At 46.5% G+C, this 25,672-nt stretch overlaps 1 protein-coding gene across 1 annotated transcript in view; it reads left to right on the top strand.

Annotated features, from left to right (window-relative positions):
• The window catches only part of ROR1 (receptor tyrosine kinase like orphan receptor 1), a 177,684-nt gene that overhangs the window by 43,526 nt on the left and 108,486 nt on the right, over nt 1-25,672 (top strand). The window contains exons 3-4 of the mRNA XM_056122206.1: nt 6,597-6,884; nt 7,691-7,721. Of these exons, the coding sequence (XP_055978181.1) occupies nt 6,597-6,884; nt 7,691-7,721 (319 nt within the window). The remainder of the gene's footprint in view (nt 1-6,596; nt 6,885-7,690; nt 7,722-25,672) is intronic.

The raw sequence follows: 25,672 nt of genomic DNA, 5'->3' as shown, positions 1-25,672 counted from the left end.
AAGTTGAGCCCACTAGCCAGACAACCCTGCTGGGGGTCAGGGAAGGGCGGACCTCCTTATGAAAAGTGTGTGTGTGTGTGTGTGTGTGTGTGTGTGTGTGTGTGTGTGTGTGTAGAGTCACCCTAGTCTGGGTGTAGAGCTGGGGGAAGAATAGTGGGTGGGCCCAGGGACTGGAAAGGATCAGGAAATGGAAAAATCATGGGGTGCGTATCTTGTTTGGGCTGTGGACATATAGGTACCTACCTTTGTCAGCGATGTAAAATAGTCTAACCAAGGCAGGTGCATTTCCGAGACTGTAAACTCCATCCCAGCTCAAATGGGCCAGGTCAGGTTTTATACAATTGCCTGTGAAGGTGAGGTGAGATCAGTGACTGAAAATGTTCGTCTCCTCATGACTTTGTCTGCCTCTGCCTCAGTTCCTTCTCTGTAGTGAAGCTCCTTGCACCCTCCTGACTTTTTACCACCTGGATGTGAATATGTCGCTCTTGCTGTCACCATTTCTCATGCTTTCCATCCCCTCAGGATTGGATGTGCTGGGAGAATCCTTGCTGTCGTGCTAAGAATGGTGTTATTTGGTGGTAATAGGGGTGTTGTTGCAGTAAACTTTATTTCTTTTTCTTCTTCTCTATATTTCAGGGCCAAAAGGAGCATGCATTTTTCATATTTACTCTGAAACATCAGAACCCATTTGGGGCCAGAGAGATAGGACAGGGGTTAAATTATCCCTAGCACCATAGAGTCCCCCAGCTACCACTAAGTGTACATCTTAACTCAGAGCCAGGAGTAGCCTCCAAACACCACCAGATGTGACCCCAAACTCCCCCCACCTCCAAAAAGCACATTTGTCTTAAACTAGAAAGCATATTTTGTTTTCCAAGGTTACTCTGCACCGAAATGGGCCTGGCCAAAGTGCCATAATGCTTAACTATAAGTTAAGAGCATGGTCATGGACAAATTCTGTCATAATCCAAAAAGTAATAACTAGATTTGGACCCTGCTAGAGTTAGGAATGATTAATCTGGCCTGAGCACTGTAGTCTGAGTCTGTGGCGAGATGTCCTCAGGAGAGCCACCCTACAAGCTCAAGCTCATTGTCTCTCTTACTGTGTCCATATAAAATAACTAATACTAAGAAGTAGAATAAAGATGTTAATAAAGATGTTAATTAAGTAATTGGACTAAGGAGAGGAAAAACACCTTATGTGGTATTTTGCTATGAGCAAAGGAAGGGCTTTCATATGTTGATTTTGCTACCAGAAAGGGTGTGAGACTACCCCCAAATCCGGGAGTTGCTGTTTTTTCAATTTCCTGGGAAAGCTTGAGGAGAACTGGCAAAAGGTCTTCTTTAAATGTTTGGAAGAATTCACTAGTGAATCCGTCTGGGCCTGGGCTTTTGTTTTTTGGAAGACTTTTGATTAAAGTTTCAATTTCCTTGATATGAATGGATCTATTCAGGTATCCCAAGTCTTCTTGGTTCAATCTTGGGAGATTATGGGAATCCAGGAATTTATCCATTTCTTCTAGGTTCTCTTGTTTCGTGGTATACAGACTCTCAAAGTAGTCTCTGATGATCTTTTGAATTTCATTGATTTCTGTTGTGATGTTCCCTTTTTCATTTCTGATTCAGTTTTTTAGGGTTCTCTCTCTCTCTTTCTTTGTGAGCCTCGCTAGTGGTTTATCAATCTTGATTATTTTCTCAAAGAACCAGCTCTTGGTTTCATTGACCTTTTGGATTGTTTTTTGGGTTTCAATGTCATTAATTTCTGCTATAAGTTTTATTATTTCCTTCCTTCGGTCAAATTTGGGTTCCTTTTGTTGGTCTTTTTCTAATATCTTGAGCTGCGAGGTTAGGTTATATATGTAGGCCCTTTCTTCATTTCTTAGGAGTGCTTGCAACGCTATAAATTTTCCTCTTAACATGGTTTTAGCTGCATTCCATAAGTTCTGGTAGCTTGTGTCTTCATTCTCATTTGTTTCCAGTTATCTTTTGATTTCTCCCTTGACTTCCTTCCTGACCCTCTCATTGTTCAACATTGAGTTGTTTAATTTCCAGGTGTTTGATTTGTTTCTCTGTGTCTTTGTATGATTCACTTCTATCTTCAGTGCATCATAGTCTGAAAAGATTTTTGATACTACTTCTATCTTCCGATTCTATTGAGGTATATTCTGTGACCTAGCACGTGGTCTCTTTTGAAAAATGTTCCATGTACATTGAAGAAGAATGTGTATTCTTTCTATTTGAAGTATAAAGCCCTGTCTAGGTCTATTAGCCTTCTCTCTTCTATTTCTTCCTTCAAAGCCAATATTCCTTGCTGAGTTTTGTTCTTGTTGATCCATCCAGAGGTGATAAGGCGATGTTGAAGTTTCCAACTTCTGTTGTGTTGCTAGCAATGTCCTCCTTAAAATCTGTTAGCAGTTGTTTTAAGTATTTAGCTGGTCTCTCATTAGGTGTGTATACATTTAAGAGTGTGATTTCTTCCTGTTGTAAGTATCCCTTGATAAATAGAAATTGGCCTTCACTGTCCCTTCTAATATTTTTCAACCTGAGGCACGTATCTCCCTAATACTGAAAGCAAACAAAGACACCACCAACAAAGAAAACTATAGGCCAATATCCCTGATGAACATGGATGTGAAGATCCTCAACAAAATATTAGCAAATAGAATCCAACAACTCATCAAAAAGATCATACACCACGACCAAGTAGGACTCATCCCACGGATGCAAGGATGGTTTAACATTCGGAAATCAATCAACATAATCCATTATATCAACAAAAGTAAAGATAAAAACCATATGATCATATCAATAGATACAGAGAAAGCTTTTGATAAGACCCAGCAGCCATTTATGATGAAAATTCTCACCAAAATGGGTTCTGAAGGAACTTTCCTCAAGATGGTCAAAGCCATCTACGACAAACCCATGGCAAGCATTATCCTCAATGGGGCAAAACTTAGGGCCTTCCCTCTAAGATCAGGGACAAGACAAGGTCCACTATCACCACTTCTATTCAATATAGTATCGCAAGTACTTGCAATAGTGATTAGGCAAGAAAAAGACATTAAAGGCATCCAGATAGGAAAGGAAGAAATCAAGCTCTCACTATTCGCAGATGATATACTATATCTTGAGAATCCCAAATCCTCAACCAAGAAACTCCTAGTAACAATAGACTTGTAAAGTCGCAGGCTATAACATTAATGCCCCCAAATCCATGGCCTTCCTATACGCAAATAATGAGTCAGAGGAAAGTGACATGGAAAAAACAATCCCATTCACAATCGTGCCCCCAGAAAATCAAATACCTCGAAATCAGCCTAACCAAAAAGATAAAGGACTTCTACAATGAAAACTACAAAATGCTACTCCATGAAATAAAAGAGGACACGAAGAAATGGAAACATTTTCCCTGCTCATGGATAGGAAGAATTAACATTGTCAAAATGGGAATACTCCCCAAAGCATTATACAGATTCAATGTGATCCCTATAAGGATACCCATGAAATTCTTTAAAGAAAGAGATCAAGCACTCCTGAAATTCATATGGAACAACAAATGCTCACGAATAGCTAAAGCAATTCTTGGGAAAAAGACGTCGGGAGGCATTACCCTCCCCAACCTCAAACTCTACTACAAAGTGGTAATAATTAAAACAGTATGGTACTGGAACAAAGGCAGGGCTGCAGACCAATGGAACAGGGTAGAATATCCGTACACACAATCCCAATTGTATGAACTTTAATCTTTGATAAGGGAGCAACAAATGTGAAGTGGAGCAAGGAAAGCCTCTTCGACAAATGGTGATGGCATAACTGGACAACCATATGCAAAAAAAAGGTCTTAGACCTCGACCTAACACCATGCACAAAAGTCAGATCAAAATGGATTAAAGATCTCAACATCAGGCCAAAATCTATAAAGTACATTGAAGACAAAGTCGGCAAAATCCTTCACAATATTGAGGCTAACAGAATCTTCAAAGACGGCAGTCCACTGACCAACCAAGTGGAAACAGAGATAAACAAAGGGGACTATCTTAAATTAAGAAGCTTCTGCACCTCGAAAGATACAGTGACCAGAATACAAAGACAATTTACAGTATGAGAAAGAATATTCACCCATTTGATAAGAGGTTGATATCAAGGATATACAAAGCACTGGTTGAACTCTACAAGAAGAAAACATCCAACCCCATCAAAAAATGGGGTGATGAAATGAACAAAAACATTCTCAAAGAAGAAATCCGAATGGCTAAAAGGGACATGAGAAAATGTTCTACATCACTAATCATCAGGGAGATGAAGATCAAAACAACAATGAGATATCATCTCACACCACAGAGACTGGCCCACATCCAAAAGAACAAAAGCAACTGGTGTTGGTGCGGATGTGGGGAGAAAGGGACCCTCCTTCACTGCTGGTGGGAATGCCGACTGGTTTAGCCCTTTTGAAAAACAATATGAACGATTCTCGAAAAATTAGAAATTGAGCTCCCATTTTTTAAAATTTTTATTAGTGAAACACCATGAGGTACTGAGCTCCCATTTGACCCAGCAATACCATTCTTGGGACCCAGCAATACCATTTCTGGGAATATATCCTGGAGAGGCAAAAAAGTATAGTTGAAATGACATCTGCACACCTATGTTCGTTGTTGCACTGTTTATAATTGCCAAAATCTGAAAAAAACCCGAGTTCCCGATAACAGATGACTGGTAAAGAAACTTTGGTATATCTACACAATGGAGTACTATGCAGCCATTAGAAAAGATGAAGTCATGAAATTTACATACAAGTGGTCACAATGATCACGACCATCCTGTTGTTTGTCGATTGCCTTGAGCAGGCCCCAGTAACGTCTCCTTCATCCTAGCCCTGAGATTATATTCAAGGCTCTTTAGGAGAATGAGACCCATCATTGTTACTGGTATTTGGCATATTGGGTACGCCATGGGGAGTTTGCCAGACTCTGCCATGTGGGCAGGTTACATTCAGTAGCCTGCCAGTTTGTCCAAAGTAAGAATGAGATAATAAGATCGTGTGGCCGCAAATGCGGTCGTGCACTTCCGGGAGCTGGGTTTTATATACAAGTGGTACCACATGAAAAGTATCATGCTAAGTGAAATGAGTCAGAAAGAGAGGGACAGACATAGAAAGATTGCATTCATCTGGGGAATATAAAGGTAAAGGCCCTCCCGTTGATCGTCGATTTGCTCGAGCGGGCCCAGGAACGTCTCCATTGGAGACTTTGTTGTTACTGTGTCTGGCATATCGAATACTCTCGGTAGCTAATAGGAGACTAAGACCCAAGAATACCCGAGATAAGTACCAGGAGATTCACTCCATGGCTCGAAAGCCAGCTGCACGTGCTAGGGGAAAAAGCAGCTCAGATAGAGAAGGGAACACCAAGTAAAGGGTGTTGGGAGGATCCTCCTAGGATGGGAGATGCATGCTGAAAGTAGACTATAGACCGAACATGATTACCACTCAATGCCTCTTTTGCAAACCTCAGCACCCAGAGTGAGAGAGAGAACTAAAGGGAATGCCCTGCCACAGAGGCAGGGTGGGATGGGGGGATGGGGGGCGGGAGGAATACTGGGATCATTGGTGGTGGAGAATGGGCACTGGTGGAGGGATGGGTACTCAATCATTGTATAACTGAAACCCAAGCACAAAAAGTTGTAAATCCACAACTGTACCTCATGGTGTTTCACTAATAAATATTAGAAGACAAAAATCCAGGAGTTGCAGAGAGACTAGAGGGAGACTGGGACAGCAAGATGGAGAAACTAGCAAATGGGACAGAGGGAGAAGAATGTAGGGGAAGAATTCATGAGCAGGCGTGTGGAGAGAGAGAGCCCAAGCTGCAAGAGGGAGCGTGGAGAGATGAGCAGGAGAGACAGGAGGAGACGGGAATGAGGGGCAGTGTGAGACTAGAATGGGGGGCTTAGTGATACTGGATCAGGCACCTGGAGAGAATGGAATAAACAGCAACTGATCAACAACCAGCTTGGTCCTCATTTCCTCCTTCTTCCATTCGCCCATGACATGGGCTGCCCCGAGTGGGGGAACAGCCCCGAGTTCACCTTGGTGAAAGGAAACACCTCTGGGGCTTTCCCAAGCCATCCAGAGATTACATAGACAGGGGTTAAAGTATAGTTCAACCATATAGTTCCCCAGCTACCGCTAAATGCACACCTTAACTCAGAACCAGAAGTAGCCTCCAAACACCACCAGGTGGGACCCCAAACTCCCCTCCACCTCCAAAAAGCGTATTTGTCTTAAACTAAAAAACGCATTTAGTTTTGCAGGGTTACTCTGCATAGACCTTGACAAACCTCAGGTTTGACTCAATAGTACCAGTATTTTTCCAATCAGGAGCTCTGTGGGTGACTGTGTGTGTGTGTGTGTGTGTGTGTGTGTGTGTTTGTGCGCTCGTACAGTGAGTGTGGTACCTTTCAACTGCATCATTTTAGATCTTGAGTGTCTCCACCGTGCTGCTCTCTGGGGTCCCTGGTCTGGATGGGGGTGTGCTGGGGCCCTCTCCACTGCCTGGTGCCCTCACCCGGCCTCCTGTGCCCTGTGCTCACAGATTCGTACCTGAGCCTGGATGAGCCCATGAATAACATCACCACGTCCCTGGGCCAGACGGCCGAGCTGCACTGCCGAGTCTCGGGGAATCCTCCTCCAACCATCCGCTGGTTCAAAAATGACGCGCCTGTGGTCCAGGAGCCCCGGAGGGTATCATTCAGGGCCACCAACTACGGCTCCCGGCTGCGGATCAGAAACCTCGACACCACTGACACAGGCTATTTCCAGTGCGTGGCCACCAACGGCAAGAAGGTGGTGTCCACCACCGGGGTCCTGTTTGTCAAATTTGGTAAGTGTCCTCCCTCGGGGATAGGGTGGGAAGAATGAGCCAGTGGGGAGCACGGACTCCCAGCCCAGCCCCCGCTGATGCTAGGACAGTTGCCCTCATTCTTTCAGATTAGCCAACTGAGGCCCGGTCATGAGGTTCAGGTCCCAGCAGAGTGGAACTGGAGTCCACATCACCCCAGTGCCCCAGCTATGGGTCCTCAGGTCAGCGAAAGTGTCCTGCATGTGTGCAGGAGTCGGGGAGATTCATGCCATGCCATGCACCAGGCATTCCACTACCACCCAGAGATCCCTGTGGGCCGAGACCATCAGAAAGAATTCCCGGAAATGTATTCAGCCTCCTTCTGAAGATAGGAGACACCGCTGCAGGTGGACGCCCACTCTCTGGACTCTTTTTTTTTTTTTTTTTTTTTTTTTTTTGCTTTTTTGGTCACACTCAGTGATGCTCAGGGCTTACTCCTGGCTCTGCACTCAGGAATCACTTCTGGCAGTGCTCAGGGGACCATATGGGATGGCAGGGAACTGGCTGGCTGTGTGCAAGGTAAATGCCCTCCCCGCTGTACTCATGGCCCCTGGACTCATTTTAAGCACTTGTCTGCGCGTTTTCAGATTTTCAGGTACTGTCTTGCCACTGTGCCTTTTTGTAAAGATGGTTGGAGGGTAGGGGTGCAAAATAATTTCAGGGGAAAAAAATAGCTCTTGGTCCCAGAGTGTTTGAGTACTTTTTGACCCTGTTTGAGAATGGTTTGACCCTACCAGTTTCCTCCACTTACCCACATCATTTCTTCTGTTTTTCTTTCATTTCTTCAGGGCCGCCTCCGACAGCAAGTCCAGGATCCTCGTAAGTACTTTTGTCTACTTTCTTGTTCTTTTGAAGCAGTTTCCAGGGCAGAGGCACTGCTGGGCTCTGCTTCACCCAAGCACTATGTTCCTGGCTTTTGTTGCACAGGGTCCTAGTTGGCCTGTTTGCTGATTGGAAGGGTCACAGCAGATCCATGCAGGGGGTCATTTCAAGCACAGTGGTGGTGATTTTCAGCCGTCAAGGCAGAAAGGCTGCTCCCAGTTTCTATTTCTAAATCTATCTGCTGTTTCATTGCCACCTTGTGGGACCGTCAAACGATCAAAAGAGAAAGATACACTGCTGGCTCAGAAGCCTGGACTCTCCCGTCTATCTGACTCAAGAGTCGGTTCTCAGTTCTTGTTTTTGTAAGCCTTTCTTCTGCCTTCATGATCCATCAGGTCAGCAGTAAATTGATCACTTTGTTCTTGTTTCCTTTTTAGGACACACACACACACACACACACACACACACACACACACACTCGCGTTGGAGCAATAGTGCAATGGGGAGGGCACTCAAGTGACCCTGGTTCGATCGCCTCTGATGCCCTATGCACCCCCAGGAATGATTCCTGAGTAGAGAGCCAGGAGTCACCCTTAAATAACAAAAACAACTTGGAGGTAGAGCTGGTATCTAGGTTCAATCCCTGGCACTGCAAAAGACATTTAAAAAAAAAAAAGAACAAAATCCAAGCTCAGAAGTTGGAGTTCTTTCTTGAAGAAGAAAGTCCTGACCCTGAATTAATGGTTACACACAAATTTGATACACTCTGAGTCTGTCTCCCAGGGATTCGGGAGATGCCATGCCTTTGATGGATGCTATTTTTGGTCCAGTTGAGCATGCTAAAAAATTCTCTTCTTTCCCTCCCAACACAGCCACGGGTGTATTTTTCTTTATGTAAATCTTTTATTTGTGAAGAAAGCCCCATTTATTTAAAACAAAAATCCAGAAAATACAACCTCTATTTGTAGCCTTCAGAAGTAAAATTCACCAGGCCCTGCCCAAGAGCATTGAAATATCTGACCTAGACAACACCCATGGCAAATATAACAGCCACTTCATTTGCTCTTAACCCCTCTGTGCCACTTAATTACAGTGTGGGCTATTTTAATATATTTGTGTGTGCCTGGAGGCCCCGTAGCCCACAATCCCATTAATAAAACAGGTAATGGGTAAAAATAAACATTGGCCTTCCGCCACTGCTCAGCCAGTTCATCAGCCAGTTAAGGCAACTGTTAAAGGGTGTTTAAAATCGCCCGGTGCTAATTGCAGTCTCCTGACCCAGGTAGGAAATGCCAACTGATCTTCAAGCAGATCAGAAGTTTGGTTATGGTGCTCTGCTGTTTCTTGAAGTTAACATTTCTCCCCCCTCCCCACCCCACACACACCCCAACCTCAGTGAGCTCATGATCTATTGATATGAGGAGTCCTTTTGAAGTCTTATTTAAACAAAGATGAAAACTTCTGTTCCTTGCTGTAAAAATCCTTCCCACCCTGGTACTTTTATTTGTTCCTGTTAATCGCTATTTCAATGTGCTGATAATCCATATTCCGCGTTGATGAAAGTGGTTCCTAATCGGCCTGGAACACTGGACTGTGGACTTTCTGCCTTTTGTGTTTGCGGATCAGATTTTTTGTTTAAACATCCTCTGTCCTTACGTCTTGAGGTGCCCACTGCTTGGCCGCCGCATTTCTGAGGAACCCAGCCTCAGGTCTCCCTGGGTTATGAATTGGGTGCAGTGGTTATAGCGTGCCTTTCTGAGTTGATGTTTCTGGAGAATGGGTTGAGGTTGCTTGAGAATGATGCTGGGCCACTGTTTATGGGACCCTCTGATGCCAAGCCCCCTTGTTTTACCCAACTACCATGTTATCTTTCACATGATGCAGCTGGAGCCTGGTGTAGTTGCCACATTTGCTTAGAGGGAGCCATAAGCAAGTACAATCCAAGGTGTGAATGCCATGGAACTCTGGTTGAAACGGATTCACACTGCAGGCTCCGTCCTGGTTTGGGCAATGCTAGTTGACTGATTGTTTCTCTTTTGCTTGTTTCTCTTTCTCTTACAAAATGGTCTCTATCTCTCTTTCTGTCTCTCTGTCTGTCTCTCTGTCTCTCTGCTTCTCTCTTTCCAAGATGAATCCGAATCAACTGTTCATTCTCTTCTCTATCCCAAATGGCAGCCAAGCCTCCCTGCAAGGGGAGAGAAAGATAGCTGTAGGAGCCTTGAGAGGGTACCAGAAACTCTATGTTAAGTTGAACAATAGCTTTTCCATAGTAGGAAAGTGAAGTGCAGTTGTCAAAGGACTGCATTTGCTTGTTATTTGCTCAGCAGAGTAACCTCCAGGAGTCAAGTGCAAAGCCCAGCTATGGCCCTAGCATTTGAGCAGTAGACTTCATCAGGTGGCTGGACCATGGGGGGACCTGGGCTTCGTGTGAGAGCCAGTCCTCACTGTAACCCAGGAAATCACCTGTCAGGCCTTTCGCATGGTCCCTCTGGCTTTGCACAGCAAACCTCCAGGGTGGCCTTGGAGGATGCGGTCAGAGCAGGTGTGAGGGGTTGCCTATGGATGGGAGCTGTAGGCTGCATTCCCTCTGTCATTGCTGAGGGCTGTCACCTCGAACATTGATGGTGCCAAAGCAGGAGTCCCCCAGGCTGCACCTCTAAGCTTCAGAAGGGGGAGATCAAGCAAGCTGACTGTTCCTCAGAGTCTGTTCTATCCTCCCACATGGATAAATCTACTTTCGTCATGACAAAATTGAAAACATGCATGCAAAATTATGATTTTTATATGACCGAAAGCCAGGAACTAGCCCAAAGAACTACTTTAATCATTATTATACACGTCTGGTGTTCTGGTCATGAGCCAGAGAAATACTGTATAGAATTTATAGATTGCTATATACCTTTCCCATTAAAGTTAATGGGAAATTAAATGATTTTTATTACCTTCACATCAGGAAAGATGTGATTGTATAGAACATTTTCACATGGTGTGATGTCTCTTGATAGTACTGCCAAATTAGACCAAGTTTCTTGAATCATTGTCATCCTTGTTTTTTTTTTTTTAAGAATTTCATTTATTTTTGGAGGGGTCTTGGGTCACAGTTTGTGACTTTAGAGGGCTATTTTCAATGTGATTGTTAGGGTGAGAGTAGGAGTTACTCATTGATGACAGTGCTCAGGGGACTGCACAGTGCCAAGGATTGAACCCAGGGCTCCCTCCTGCTAAACATCTCCCCAGCCCATTTCTGGTTTTCTAGAAGTCTTTTTTTCCCTTTGCTTTTTGAGTCACACCCGGCAATGCATAGGGGTTACTCCTGGCTCTGCACTCAGGAATTATACTTCGTGGTGCTCAGGGGACCATATGGGATGCTGGGAATCGAACCCGGGTTGGCCGCGTACAAGGCAAACCCCCTACCTGCTGTGTTATCGCTCCAGCCCCTCCAGAACTCTTTAACTTGAAGAGACCATATTTTTCTGGTCCAATGGAAGCTATAACAATTAATTGATTCTGAAAGTCATACTTAAATGGGCTAAGAATTTTTTCAAATCTTGTTCGCAGGTAATAACTAGAGTCAGATGATGAATATGTGGAAAAGATGGCAAAAATGTTATGTAACCCTAAAATCAGAATCATGCTTCACACGTTATACTTACTCTGTATGTAGCAATGTAAGAGCAACATGAATTGTTTAATGTCTGATTTTGCTGAGACTACTGTAACTTACCCAGAGAACAAGTGTTGTAAAGTGTGGCTTAAACAACAGTGTTAGTCAAAGTAGGAAAGTTCAGATCAAAATGTTGCCAAGAACTGGGGATAAGAGTTTTCTTCTTAGGGTAATTTTTCAGTGTTTTGGGGTATTCTTTGAGCTTTAGATGCATCACCCCCGTTTATGCCTTAATAGTCACATTTTATTTTTCCCATGTTATCTCTAAATTTCTCCTTTTTCTACGAACAACAGTCATAAGGATTCAGTCCAATGACATCATTTTCAGTGGATTACCTTACAAAAATCTTATTCTGATTCAATTTGTTTTGGGGGTGGGATGTTAATCAAATACGCATTATTCTACTTACTTTTACTTATTTTAGATTTTGAGCCCAGAAGTGCCAAAGGCTTACTCTTGGCTCTACACACAGGTCTCATTTGTAGTAAGGCTCAGAGGACCATATATGGTGCTGGGGATCAAGCCAGGGTCAGTTGCATGTAAGGTAAATGCCTTACCTTCTGTTCTGTCTCTCTGGCTTATATGATTGATATTTGATTTTTAACCAAATTTACATTCTTGGAGTTATTTCATTTTATCATGGTTTATAAAACCTTTTAATATTTGCTGGATTCAGTCTACTGTAGTGAGAACATTTTTTTAATCTAAAAAAATTAAAGTTTATAAAAACACTGATCTATATTTTTATGGTGATATCTGTGTGCTTCTAGCATCAGGAAAACTTAGAGGTTCTTAGAATGAGCTGACATGTATTTCCTAGTCTTCAGTTTTGGTTTTTTTTTTTTTTGAGACTCGTTTGTGAAGGGTTATATTCATCATCTTTATCTCTTTAGTATTTGATTGGGAAGTGCCAGTAAAGCCAGTTTCATTTTGTGGGAAGTTTTGAAATGGCCAATTCCACTTTTGTAGTTCTTATAGAACTATTTTCTTTTCTTTAAACAAAATTTTTGCAGGGTAGTCCCCAAGTGATGCTCAAAGGGTCTTGAGAGATGCTCTGGGCAATACCAGGCCAGTCCAGCTGGCGGTTCAATGCAAGGGCCCATGGATGTGGTGCTCAAAAGGAGAGAGAGAGAGAGAGTAAGAGGAAAGGTGCCTGCCAGAGAGGCGGGGACGGGGGGAATTAGGAGTGTTGGGAGGGATACTGGGAACATTGGTGGTGGAGAATGAGCACTGGTGGAGGGATGGGTCCTTGATCATTATATGACTGAAACGTAATCACAAAAGTTTGTGAGTCTATAACTGTATCTCACAGTGATTCATTATATATAAAAAAAAAACTTTTAAAAGAGGACATGGTGCTGCTCAGACTCTGAGGTGCCGTGGATTACCTGGGCTACACCTGGCAGTGCTCAGGGGACTGTGCAGTGCTGGGAATTGAATCAGGCAGCTGCGTGCAAGGCAGGAGCCTTCACCCCTGGACTATCTCTCTGCCCCCTTGATTTTCCTTTGACTTTTCTTCTTGAGTCCATTTGCATAGTTTGTATCATTCGAAACTTCTGTCCATTTTATCTAGATGGTGCGAGTCGTTGGCAGACAGTTGTTTGTAGTTTCCTCTCTCATGCTATTTCTCTAATATCTGGACGTGATGTTCTCCATTGTCATTCCTGGTTTTACTATCTTTTTTTTTTAATTTTTGGTCAGACTAGTCTAGTTACAGGTTTTCCAAGTCTTGTTGATCTTTTCAAAGAACTAGCTTTCCCTGGAAATCAGAGCACTAAACAATAAAACGTGACAAGTGGAAACTGTGTCTCCTCTCTTCAGATGCTGCTGATGTGAGGTTTAGTATCTTCCCAGGTACTCAAGGTACTTCCCAGTCCTTCCCAGGTATTCTGTGGCATCTGTGCTCCCTGTCTATGAATAGGGACGTATCTGGGGGAAGAGTATCCGAAGCTTCCGCTCCGTTAGCTTGGTGATCAGTTAACCAGTGGACAGGATTTTTATTTCGCTGAGTGGGGGTGGAGGACACGCCTGGTATTTCTCAGGGATGACTCTTGTCTCTGTGACCAGGGATCATTCCCATTGTTGGTGCCTGGAAGACCCCAGGTGTTACCAGCGCTGGAAGCTGGGTCAGAGGGGTGCAAAGCAAGCACCTAACCTCCTGTTCTTTCTCTCTGGCTCCAACAGGCTTTGTGGTTGTTGCTTCGTTTTTGTTTGGGGACCACACACAGCGATGCTCAGGGCTTACTCCTGGATCTGTGCTAAAGGATCACACCTGGCTGGGCTTGGGGGACCATATGTGGTCCCAGGGATCAAACCAGGGTCAGCTTCTTATAAGGCAAGCACCCTGCTGGCTATAGTATCATTTAGTGCAACCCCCTCCCCCCCACACAAAACAGGTTTATTTAAACCATTAAATCTCTACCTTTCGCCAAGAGTCTGCATGTGAATTAGGGGGCTTGTCATCAGCACCCCAGCACGTGTAACTGCCTTCACTCTCATTTCCAGTGGGACCCTCAGAGCTGGCTCATGCAAGAGCTTGGGGCTTTCTCGAGTCTCCCCCCGGGAGACACACAGCATCTCTCATGAACACCTCCTTCTGTAGCCCCGAAATATGTCAGCACATCAAGCCTCTTGCCAACAGCCTGCTTCATGGTCTCCCTTTATATCCCTGGGCCCATCTCTTACTCTCCCACTGACCCTGCAACTCCAGCCAACCAGGAGTTTTTCCACCACTGCAGACAGAAAAGGCTCTTCCTACGCCAAGATGAGGGGCTGAGGGAAACGAGAATTTCACCCCCAGAACTCTGTTCTACCAAATCCCAGTCACTTTTCTGGAATAAGCGCTCCTCAGAGAGTTGCAAGCTTTTGGCTTATTTCCCAAAATCTGAAAAATGCTGACTTTTCACAGTTTGTGGGCCAGGGCCAGGATCTGGGAGGCTTTTATTCTTTCATTCTTTTTTCCTGTCTCTCCCAGGGATCCTTCTGCTCTGGGTGGAGAGAGATCCAGGGAGAGGTACTGCTGGAGAAGGCAGAGCTATGGGCCCTTCCAGGAGCTCCAGCTCAAAACCAGCTTCTGGGCAGATAATGCCAAGCCCCTTGGTGTGGAAGAGCCTCACAGTGCTGGAAGGGCCAGAACCAGACCAATCTGCTTTCCCACCCCTGTAGTTTTATTCCTTCAGGATCTTTCCAAGTCTGCATCTGCCGCTCAACAACCACATTCTTCAGGGTTGCTGGATGCTTTCTCCAGATCTTGAGCTTCCCAAATACACAACAGCTCCAAGCCGACAAACACTCTGAATTGATTCATGTTAAGTGATAGTGACCCATCATCTTGCAGAACAGACTCTCAGCCACTTTCTATGGAAGCCATGGAATCTGGAGTCTTGGGGTCTCACACCATGTCTAGGACCTGAAAACTGGATCCTCCTGTCCATTACCAAATGCTTTAGACATCTTCCAACTTCTCCCCTGCGCCTTTGAGTCATTGTCTAGCTTGTCTGGAGTGCTCTAGTATGAAGTTGCCTTCTCTCATCTCGGAAACCAGAGTGAGCCCTTAAGAGCAAAAATAATCTGGATTGGAATGAGTCCAGCGGGGAAGGTGCTGGCCATGCTTGCGCAGATGCTGGTTTGATCCCCAGCACCCCATAGGGTTCCCTGAGCCCAGCTAGGAGTGGCCCTGAGTGCAGAGCCAGAGTGCTGCTGGGTGTGGCCCCCAAACCCAAAATAAATAAGTGAAATAGAAATAACCTTCGAGCCTGTGGGCACTTGAGATTCCTTTCCGTGAGGATCCCCGACTCCTTGTCCTGACCTGTCTCTGCCCTTCTCTGTGCCAACTTCATCCTGACACCCCGCTCCAGCCAAAGGGAACTGTTCCCTGGGCTTCTGCCTTAGACCTACTCCTGACCCTTGTCTCGGGGGATTGGTCCCTGGTCTTCTCAGGATGTCCCCCACCTCTGCTTGTCATATTCTCACCTGAACCATCGGGTCCTCAGAGACATCCCTGCATGTGATATAATCCCAGTACAGCCCTCTTCTGACCTCTATCCACCTTCTTATCACTGAGCCCCTTTTATATTCAGTCATTCATCTGTGTGCAAAGTAGCTTCATCTTGTCTGCTTCATCTCTGCTCTATCCCTAGTTCTCGAACACAGCCAATGTCTGGTAACTAGCCATAGAAAAATATCCATAGTACAACGGGTAGGGCATTTGGCTTGCATGTGGCCGACCCAGGTTCCATCCCCAGCATCCTGTATGATCCCTTGAGCATCACCAGGAGTAATTCCCAAGTGCAGAGCCAAAAGTGACCTCTGAGCATCCCCAGGTATGACATTCCCTGCCCCCCCCCCCACACACACACACAAAGACAGGACTACAAAGCACTGCCAAGTGAGGCCCCTTGGAAGCTGGATGGTAGCAGCTCTCTGCTGAGACTGAGGCTGGCATCAGTGAAAGAAGGACAGGGATGCACCCAGTGCCTGGGGATCACGGGCTTGTCCCTTCCCTGGCGGTGCTGGCATCTGCCGGTGCCAATGTTCACTGAGCATCTCTTAAAATGCCTGCACTGGGGCTGGTGTATGGTGAGGGCAGGGAGCGTGCATTTTCAATCTTCATCTCAGTCTCTGAAGTCTCTTGCAGAGTCTAGAAATGGGCTCTGGAAAGGCTTGCTGTGAGTTTTAATGAAGATTCAGTGAGGCACAGAAAGCAGCTAGAAATGCTGGCTCCATGTTATGGATGACACAGTTCTGCCACCCCATCATACTGTCACCCCATCACCCCCTTCACCCTGTCATCATCATAACCCCTTCACCTCCATCACCACAATCATTGCATCATCTCCTGCACTAGGATCAACCCATCACCATCGTCACCCCCTTTACCTCCTTAACCATCCTCATCCCATCTCCTTCTCCATCCCCTTTACCCACTTCTTTCACATCATCCTTGTCACCACCATCACTACCATCACTATTATCCCCTTGACCCCCATCACCCCCATAAACAACCATCACTGTCACCGTCTCCCCCACAGCCACCAATCACCCCCTTCACCTTCATCACTACCATCACCCTATAACCACCATCACTAACATCAACCAGCATCACCCCATCACCTCCTCCATCACTCCATCACCCCCTTCAGCTCTGTTGCCCCCATCATCACCCCAGAAGCAGCAACCATGGTGTAATCACATCGTCTTCACTCGAGCAGAGAGGTTCAACTTCCTTTCTGGCCAGATTCCTCCACCGGACTCTCTTCCCTGCTGTGAACCCCAAGCAGAGACCAGGAAGCCTTTATTTCCTTTGCTGTTGTTGACTTTGGGCTAAGGTTCCTTCCTGCAGAAAGATGACTGACCTGCATTTGATGAATTCTTTCCTTTCCTTATCTGCTTCCAAGTCTCAGTCCCAGCAAAGCAATGTAGCTGGGCGCTGGCCCAGCCCAGGAAGCGATAATACAATTTTCAACTCAAGATAAACTCAAGGGGTTTCAGCGCAGCTATACGGGCAGCTCAGGGGCCACAGTGCCTTGCAGAGAGGGAACCAGGAAAGTCACACGGCAGCTGGCAGAGGACACGGGGCACCGTGGCTCTGGTGAAATAGCTCCCCTCTGTCTCTTCATCAGCTGCCCAAAACTCAGCACTCTGCAGAGAAGAGGATGGAGGGAATGTGGAGAGATTAGATAAGAAGGATTTCTCAATCCCTGGGGAGAGAGTTTCAAACACACAGAGGAAGGAGCAGCCAAGCTCTCCTATCCCAATCCATGCCCATCACTCAGCAATCCCTGCTGGATGAATAGAGTGTGGAAAGCTCCCCCTTCAAATGGTACTTGTGAATATTGGCACTATATATCGCCGTATGGAAAGAGACAAGAGGGGAGATTAGTCCTGCTCTGGGGCCTGCATCCTGAAAGTTTGGTGCGTGTGTGTGTGTGTGTGTGTGTGTGTGTGTGTGTGTGTGTCCCAGTTCCCAACTTCCCAGTGGCTTTGCATTTTGGCTATGGATGTATCTCTGCCCCCAGCTTAGCACTTTGCACACAGTAGGTGCTCAGCCAATTGCATGTGAAATTGAACAGGCAGAGTCACTGGCTTTTTTCCTCCTATGACAAGCTTCAACACTCCAGCACAAGTTCCTCCTGTGTTCCAGACCTCTGGTCTTGTGGGTCTAGAGTGAAGTCCCAGAGTGAGTGACAGACAGCAGTTCTGAAAGCCTTTCTTTTGGTATCATCTGCAAGGTCTTTTCCCGACTTTGAGTTTCAAGCACTGGCTACCAATAGCGAAGCAAGGACTTCGTAAGAATTAGAGAAAATCTCCGCCCCCAACTCTGCTTGGAAGTGAACCAAAAGCTCCTGAATGAAAGGTGGTTGGGAGCTATTTTTTTTTTCCACACTGCTGAGTATCTGTAAGTCATCTGGGACAGGGTGTTCAAATGCAGGTTGGAAGGTATAGTGTCCCCCTGAGGTTTGACACTGTATTCTGACACTCTTCTGCCAGCTGTTCTTGTGTCTGCTGGTGGACCACAGCCTTTGAGAAGCACGGGATTGGAGAAGGGGTACTGGTCTGGGTTTGAATCTTTTCTGTGCTCCCCTAGCCAATGACTCTGGCCCTGGCTACATAACTTACCTTCTTAGAGACTCCTTTCTCCTTTTGCAAATTTAAGAGCTCAAGTTCAGGACCCTCCACACAGTTCTAACGCTACAACTGATTAATACCCCAAACTCAATTTGCTGTTTCTGACAGCCTCTGGAAGTTTGGAATCATGTGCAATTTGCCCTTGGGTGTTCCTGCTCTGCTTTGAGGTGTTCACTTGGAAGTTCTGTGCTTCCATCTGGCCCTGTCCAAGCATGATTCATCAATCAGCAAGAATGATTCTGCCCCACCCTCGTGAAACCTAATTCTGAATTGGCTTCAGGCATTAGCCTAGAAGTCCTGTGGGAGAAGCAGTTCCTGTTTCCCCTGGTGAGTTCCAGGTGCTGCTGGTCAGTTACAGGCGTCCTGTGTCTCACATGGCCACAGCATTGCCCTCCCCTAGGTCTTCAGACTCCAGCCTCTGGGCCGAGTGTTCAGAAGCTTCAAGGGGAAGGTAGCAGGAGACAGTGAGACGTGATGGGGGAGCCCCCACCCGGGTCTTCGCTGTGATGTTTTCACAGCATGATGTGTCACTGCTCTCTGTCTGGCAGCCTCTTGGGGGAAAGGACTTAGGTTTGCACATGTCTCCTGTGAGCACAGGTTCCAGACTGATTCATACGTTCACACAGTGAGAGGAGACAATCAAACAAGCAGACATAGTGTATGAGCTGTTAAGAATAACCTCCATTGTAGGAAAAAGTGGCCAAGCATAGCAATCAGTTGTTTGTCTCAGTAACGTAAACATGAGGCTCCTTTTTTTTAATGCCAGTATTTTTATTTATTTTCTTTTTTTAATAAGTTTTACTGGATCACCGACAGCACAGCGGGTAGGGCGTTTGCCTTGCACGCAGCCAACATGGCCGACCCGAGTTCGATTCCTCCGCCCCTCTCGGAGAGCCCGGCAAGCTACCGAGAGTATTCGATATGCCAGACACAGTAACAACAAAGTCTCCAATGGAGACGTTACTGGGCCCGCTCGAGCAAATCGATGATCAACGGGAGGGCCTTTACCTTTGCCTTTACTGGATCACCGTGAGATACAGTTACAAACTTGCATGATTACGTTTCAGTCACAATGCTCGAGCACCATCCCTCCAGTAGTGCACATTTTCCACCACCATTGTTCCCGGTGTCACACCCACCACCCCCACCACCACCCCACCCCACTCCCTCCTCTGTGGCAGGTACAATCCTTCTTACTCTCTCTCTCTCTCTCTCTCTCTCTCTCTAATTTGGGGCATTATGATTTGCAATACAGATACTAAGAGGCCTTCATGTTTGGTCCTTGGTCTACTTCCAGTACACATCTCCCATCCCAGGTGATCCCTCCAGTCATCATTTACTTAGTGGTTCCTTCTCCATTCCAACTGTCTTTTCCCCCAGCATGTGGGGATGGCTTCCAAACACTGTGTGATGGATCCTCCTGGCCCTTATCTCTATTGTCCTTAGGTGTTAGTCAAATCAAACATGAGGCTTCTTTGGATCAACATTCTTAGTTCCTGCTTGTGTGTGTGTGGGGTGGAGGGGCACACCCAGAGGTCCCCGGGCCATACCCAGTGATGTGTAGGAGACCCGTATGGTGCCCAGGATCAAACCAGGGTCAGCTGCATTTGAGGCATGCTCCCTAACCCCATGCTTCCTCCAGGCCTAGAACAAATAATTTTGAACTATGACATGTCACTCCCCATACACTATGCCTCCACCAGTGAAATCCCAAGACCCCACTGCAGCCAGGTGCAAAGCACAAATCCCATTATTAGAACTGAGTGATCCTGACAGGCGGACACATCATGTCTTAAATAATGTGAGAGCTGATGGCTCCAGAGCATCTGTACTTAAACACATCCCAGAGGTAGGTCTGTGGCTGTGGGATTGATTAGTCTATGGGTCAGTCAGCTGCACTGCAGCCTGATGTTAATACTCCTGACCTTGCTGAATGTGTTGTAAGTCAAGATTCTTCTAGAAATTTGGCCAACAGTGAAGGGACCCAATGGGAATGCTTGTCACTGAGGGGTATTTCACAGACACACCTGCAGATAGGTGTGTCAGCAGCCGCAGAGGATACGGGGAAATCTATCATGTGTATCACAAGCATCTCTTATTGCAGGACTTGACTCAGTATGATTTGCAGCTAACTTCTGGTTTTTGTTTGTTTGGAAGCCACACCTGGTGAGGCTCAGGATTTACTCTTGGCTCTGTGCTCAGGTATCCCTTCTGGTGGGGCTCCGGGAACCAAGTAGGGTTCCAGGGATTGAATCCAGGTTGGCTGAATGCAAGACAAGTGCCCCTGTACTATCTGTCTGACCCATGGTCAACTTCTAACATCACTACTCTTGGCAGATCTCTCAGGGCTGGCTGGGTGCTGACTTTTGTGCCCCTATGAATCTCCCTCGAGACCACTTAACTGGGTCAGTGCTTTGATGATCTGTGTGAATAGAGCAGTACTATCCATGAGGAACATAACACAAGTCCATGTGTGATCAGAAGTTAACCTGTAGCCACATATAAAAAAAATTCAATCCTGACTAAAACATTTTGATAAAGGTAAAGGTAAAGGCCCTCCCGTTGATCGTTGATTTGCTCGAGCGGGCCCAGTAACGTCTCCATTGGAGACTTTGTTGTTACTGTGTCTGGCATATCGAATACTCTCGGTAGCTTGCCGGGCTCTCCAAGAGGGGCGGAGGAATCGAACTCGAGTCGGCCATGTTGGCCGCTTGTAAGGTGAACGCCCTACCCGATACTAATTAAAAAACTTGAAACTAATTTTTATACATTTTTCTATCAATCAACAGTTCTCAACATACTATCATTTCAGCATGAAGTCAGTATAAGCATTAATAATGGAATGCATTCTTTTCTCTCAGCCTTCAAAATACAGAAACACACTACAGCCTACAGTATAGGCTGTGTTCTATATCCCATACTGTTAGACGCTATGTTTTCCACAGGATGACTTGATCTGAACTTTTTCTTTATAGTAATAACACTTTGACCGTAGATTCGCATTTCGTAAGTGCTTGCAAATATAGACTCAGTTCTCCAATGACCAAATCAGATACCCCAGACTCATTTTACTTTACATCCACATTGCAAAACTGCCCCGATGTTTTTAGAAGAATTGATTTGACTTTGAACTACAAGTTTCTAAGCTGTCTATCTGCATTAAATTCAGAAATCTTAAGCCCACAAAGTATTAATATTGAATTCAAAGGTATGTTGCAGAAGTTGAAAAGCAACACTGAATTTATCAATACAACAAAGCATTCTTCAGATTTCTCTTGTGGTTCTTGCAATTTACAAAACTGTCAATTACAATTAAAATCTTCTGCTCGCCCGTTTCAGACCCAGTGAATAAAAATCAAGATCACTGATTTGTATTAGGAAAAGTTTCTATTACAACATACATTCCCTGTTAGCTGTCTAGTTAGGTTACACTATCCTTTCCTTTCCTTGGAGCTACACATCGAGCTTGTTCTTTCAGGCCATAATATCAGTGAGAAAATGTAAATCATATTGCATATTTTGTTCTTTGATTATTGAGTATTTGGCAAGCCTGCCTTCTGTTTCAAGAAGGTCTTGAATTGGAGTTAACAGCACCGTAAATCTTCATAAAACTCTTTTACAGTTCAATCAACCGGGATTGGCGAGGAACATGGGATTGAATTCATTGCCTCTGATTTCTTTCAACGTTTCTATAAACTGGCAATGAATCCATTTGCACTTATAAATGAAACTATGTTAACAACTGTATCCATCCCACTTTTCACAGCCTGCTTCTGAAAAAGCCAGAGCACAGATATTTTTAATGCGTATCATATCCTAGAACAAAGTAACAAAGAAATCCACAGCTTTGTTAGAAAATTCCAGTATGTCTAGAGTATTTGGCCTCGCATCTGGAATCCCATCCCTCTCCTGCCTAATTCCCCATCCCCCATTTCCCTGGTCTCCAGAAAAACCATACATGTCCACGGTGTGGCCATTCTCGCCAGCCATCTGCCAAGTGCCTGGAGGGTCCAGCATTCAGCGTGCACCATTGAAGTCAGGTAGGAAAAATCAACAAGTCAACATTTCTAATCCAGAAAAGGCCCCGGGCATTCTGGGAACAGAGGGAGGTTTGGTGCTTGGGGGAAAAAGGAGAACATTATGTTTAAATGGGGGAGTGGGCTCAGGCTCTGTCAGGACAAGATGGGAGGCAACCCCACACCCTGCCTCAGATCTCTTCCAGAGACCTCAGTAGCCCAAATGCCACAGACCTTCCGATTTCTTTGGAATGGTTTTGTTTGAATATCTCTTTTCTGTTTAGAGTTAAAAATAGAAACTCAAAAGATGGGGGAGGGGGGCAGAGACAGGGGGACAGGGGATTTCAAAGCGGCATTTAATTGCCTACATTTCCTTTTGTATTTGAGAGAGAGAGAAAGAGAGAGAGAGTAAGTGTATCCTGATTAAAGACAAAGGGCAAATTGCAAAGAGAAACACCAAGAAGTTGCAGAGTCAACTGTTATTCTTTTAGATTAGGGCTAATTTTGAAAGGATGCCAGGCTGTGCTGTGCTTAGTCACCTGCAGAGGGTCAGGACAAATGGAAGAGGCAGCTCCTGGGGTTGTGAGGGGGTGGGTGCCGCAGGGGATGTGGAGACCCCCAGCTTCCAGCCTGGTTCAGACTCCCCAGTGCTGCCGGAAGTTGGCGCTCCCAGGAGAGATTCATAGCAGAGCTATGGAGAGAACAGCAGGTAGGGCACTTGCCTTGCCTGAGCCAAACACAGGCTTGATCCCTGCCACCCCAGACTGTCCCCTGAGCCCCACCAGGAGTCATCCCCAAGCTCAGAACCAGGATTAAGCCCTGAACAAAGCAAACATGACCTTAAAACGAACAAACAAAAGAGGCTTAATATGAATGGGACATTTAGCAATTTTCAGTAAAGCACCACGCAGTCCCATGTGCAGTGCTGAGTGGGCATCATTGCCTTCCCCCACTGGGCAAGCCCCATACCCAGGAAGCAGGCCCCTCCAGCCCGTCTTGCCTGCCCTCATGCCCTAGCACCCCCTAATCTACTGACTTAGTTAGAACTGCCTTTATTTATTGTATTTTATTTGGGAAGTGAGCAGAGGGTTAGTGTTTGGGCCATACCTGACTGTGCTCAGGGTGTACTCCTGGCTCTACTCTCAGGGATCACTCCTGAGGGGCCTCAGGAAATCAAGTGGAGTGCTGGGAATCCCAGGTGAGTTGCACACAAGGCAAGCGCCCAACGCGCTGTCCTATCATTTGGGTCCCTGGATCTGCCTCTTCCAGGACTCTTCATGCCCCATGGAAGGGGGACGCTTTGTGGGTTGAGTTTCCTGCATTTGGCAAAATGCTTTCCGGGTTCATGCATGTAGTAGCTTGTGGTTTCATGGTGTTTTGACAACCTTAACGGACATGGCAGAGCATGGTTGACACCCAGCCAAGGGGGGGGTCCCAAAGAGCTTGGCTGGAGTGTGTTGCCTGCCTTTGGGTTTCCATGCCTCGCACCACAAAATGAAGGTGTCCTGAGTGACTTTGTTCAAGTGCTAGGACTGGAGCTGTTTCTGTGCTGACCCTGCCAGCTGACCCTGCCAAGAGTCACAGTGGCCCTTGCAGACCAGGCCCAGGCTTTCAAAGACAGTGGAGGGACCAAGGAGGCAGGCGCTCCTCTCTTCACGAGAGCCAGGGCATGGACACAGCTGGTCAAGGTGCTTCTAGCTCTCCCACAGTGCTGTGGGCAGTGGCATTGTTCTTGACATTCCTCTCCTCTCTCTCTCTCTCTCTCTCTCTCTCTCTCTCTCTCTCTCTCTCTCTCTCCCCCCCCCCCCCCGCACCCCTGACAGGGAGCATGGGCCCTCGATTAAGCTCTGAGCAATCCTCCGAGGGTGTTATAGAGCAGGCTGATACAGTTTGGTTCATGCCCCTGGGCCTCAGCAAGAAGCAGTGAGGCTGAGCGAGTGTCCTCGAAGTCCTAGGAGGATGAAGTGTGAGAATGCGCACGGGTCCCCTACCTGGCCCCCCGCGAGGGTCGAAGCTGGTTGTTGCTCTTATTTAGGGCATCCCTGGCTGCTCCCTTTAACATTGTTATAGTTAAATGGCCCCTGGAGATTCTCCTTGGGGAGCCCTGGATTAGGAAGGGAATCTGGGCCAGGCTCCAGGAAAGTGGGGCTCTGGTGTGGGGACCCTGAGTTCTCCCCACTCCCCTGGTTCGCTCTGTCCCCGGAGACCCAAGAGTGGGATTAATAAAATGCCGTCAGTTTACCGCCGGTTTCTTTACAGCCCAATTTCCTGCGTATTATGTACCAGATGAGACTTGAGGGATAGGGAAAGCGAATGGAAAGTGGGATTTCGCGAGCCTGGGCCAATATAAATATGTTTGCGGGGGCACACAGAACAAAGGCAGAACGACTTGCTGTTGATAGAAACCATGATTTGGGGTCGCAGATGACTTCATTCTAGTAAAAGACGAGAGCTCCGCAGGCCTGCCGGGGAGCACGGTGCTGGCTTATCTACCTCCACATGCTGGCCACTTCGGGGGATTGGGCAGCCTGCGTGTGACCCACTCCAGCCCCTCCCCAGACCCTCAGGGTTGGGTCTGCAAGATGGGTTTGATATCTGGGGTCCCCCTGAGAGGCAGGAGTCTGGATCCCAGCCTTCCTGGGTACCAGGTCCAGGAGACGCATCAGCTGAGAGCCTCTGTGGTGCAAAGTGACCCTGTTCTCCCCACAGGGGAGCTAAGAGCAGCACAGAAGGGAGCCCCAGACTCATCTGTGGCCATCTCCAGCACCCACTTCTTTTCCAGCCTTGCCTCCTCACCAGAGGACACCCACTTCCTTCACACACCTCTTTGCTTGGAGCTTTACAGGGTGCTTAAGGGGCTGAAGAAACCCAACAGAAGACCAGAGAACACCTGAAGAAAACATTATCAGCCTCTCTGGGGCTTCATAACCACTCGAGATCAGGCACTTGCCTCGCAGGCAGCGGCCTCACCAGCCACCACCCTGGTTCGAATCCCCAGCACTGCGTATGGTCCTCTACACTGAGCCAGAAGTAGCCCCTGCACAGCACTAAGTGTGACCCCCGAATATCTCAAACAAGAAATTTGCGCATGCTTATCCTTGTCAGATTCTCTGCCTGACCTCTGCCCCTTTCTTGGACTCATTTCCTCTGTTATCAATGGAAGCCCAAGGAAGCTTTGATGGTCTGGGGAGGACTTCTGGGAGCACTTCCTGCAAAAGCGGAGCCTGTACACTGCACGGTTTCGACAGGATAAACCCGAGCCCCTAAGAACTGGACCTAATATGGCTCTCCCCATCAGGGGTGGGGTAGGGGGGAATCCTTTCCCATCTTCCATTTTCTTCCCCTAGAAGTTTCTGTTACTGTGGGAAATCCCCCCTGCTTCGCTTTCAAAGCTCGGCCCTGTAATCTTGGAGCCGCCCTGCATGCACCCCACAATTAAGACTTTGCAGCGCCACGCCATGTTGCTTCAGAGAAAGTTTAGAGGCAATTAGATCATTTGAAGATGGATTAGCCGGCCGTCTGCACAATATTAAGAAAAATCACGTTGGCAAACGGGGTCTCTTTGAAGAGCTCTGAAGGAAAGCCACTAATGAGCCCTGTGCCGGGTTTCCCTTCCCCCACCTCCACCTCCCATCCCAAA

Source organism: Sorex fumeus, unplaced genomic scaffold, assembly GCF_029834395.1.
Source record: "Sorex fumeus unplaced genomic scaffold, SorFum_2.1 ptg000045l, whole genome shotgun sequence".
Classification (NCBI taxonomy): Eukaryota; Metazoa; Chordata; class Mammalia; order Eulipotyphla; family Soricidae; genus Sorex; species Sorex fumeus.
This window is presented reverse-complemented; position numbering and strand designations above follow the sequence as displayed.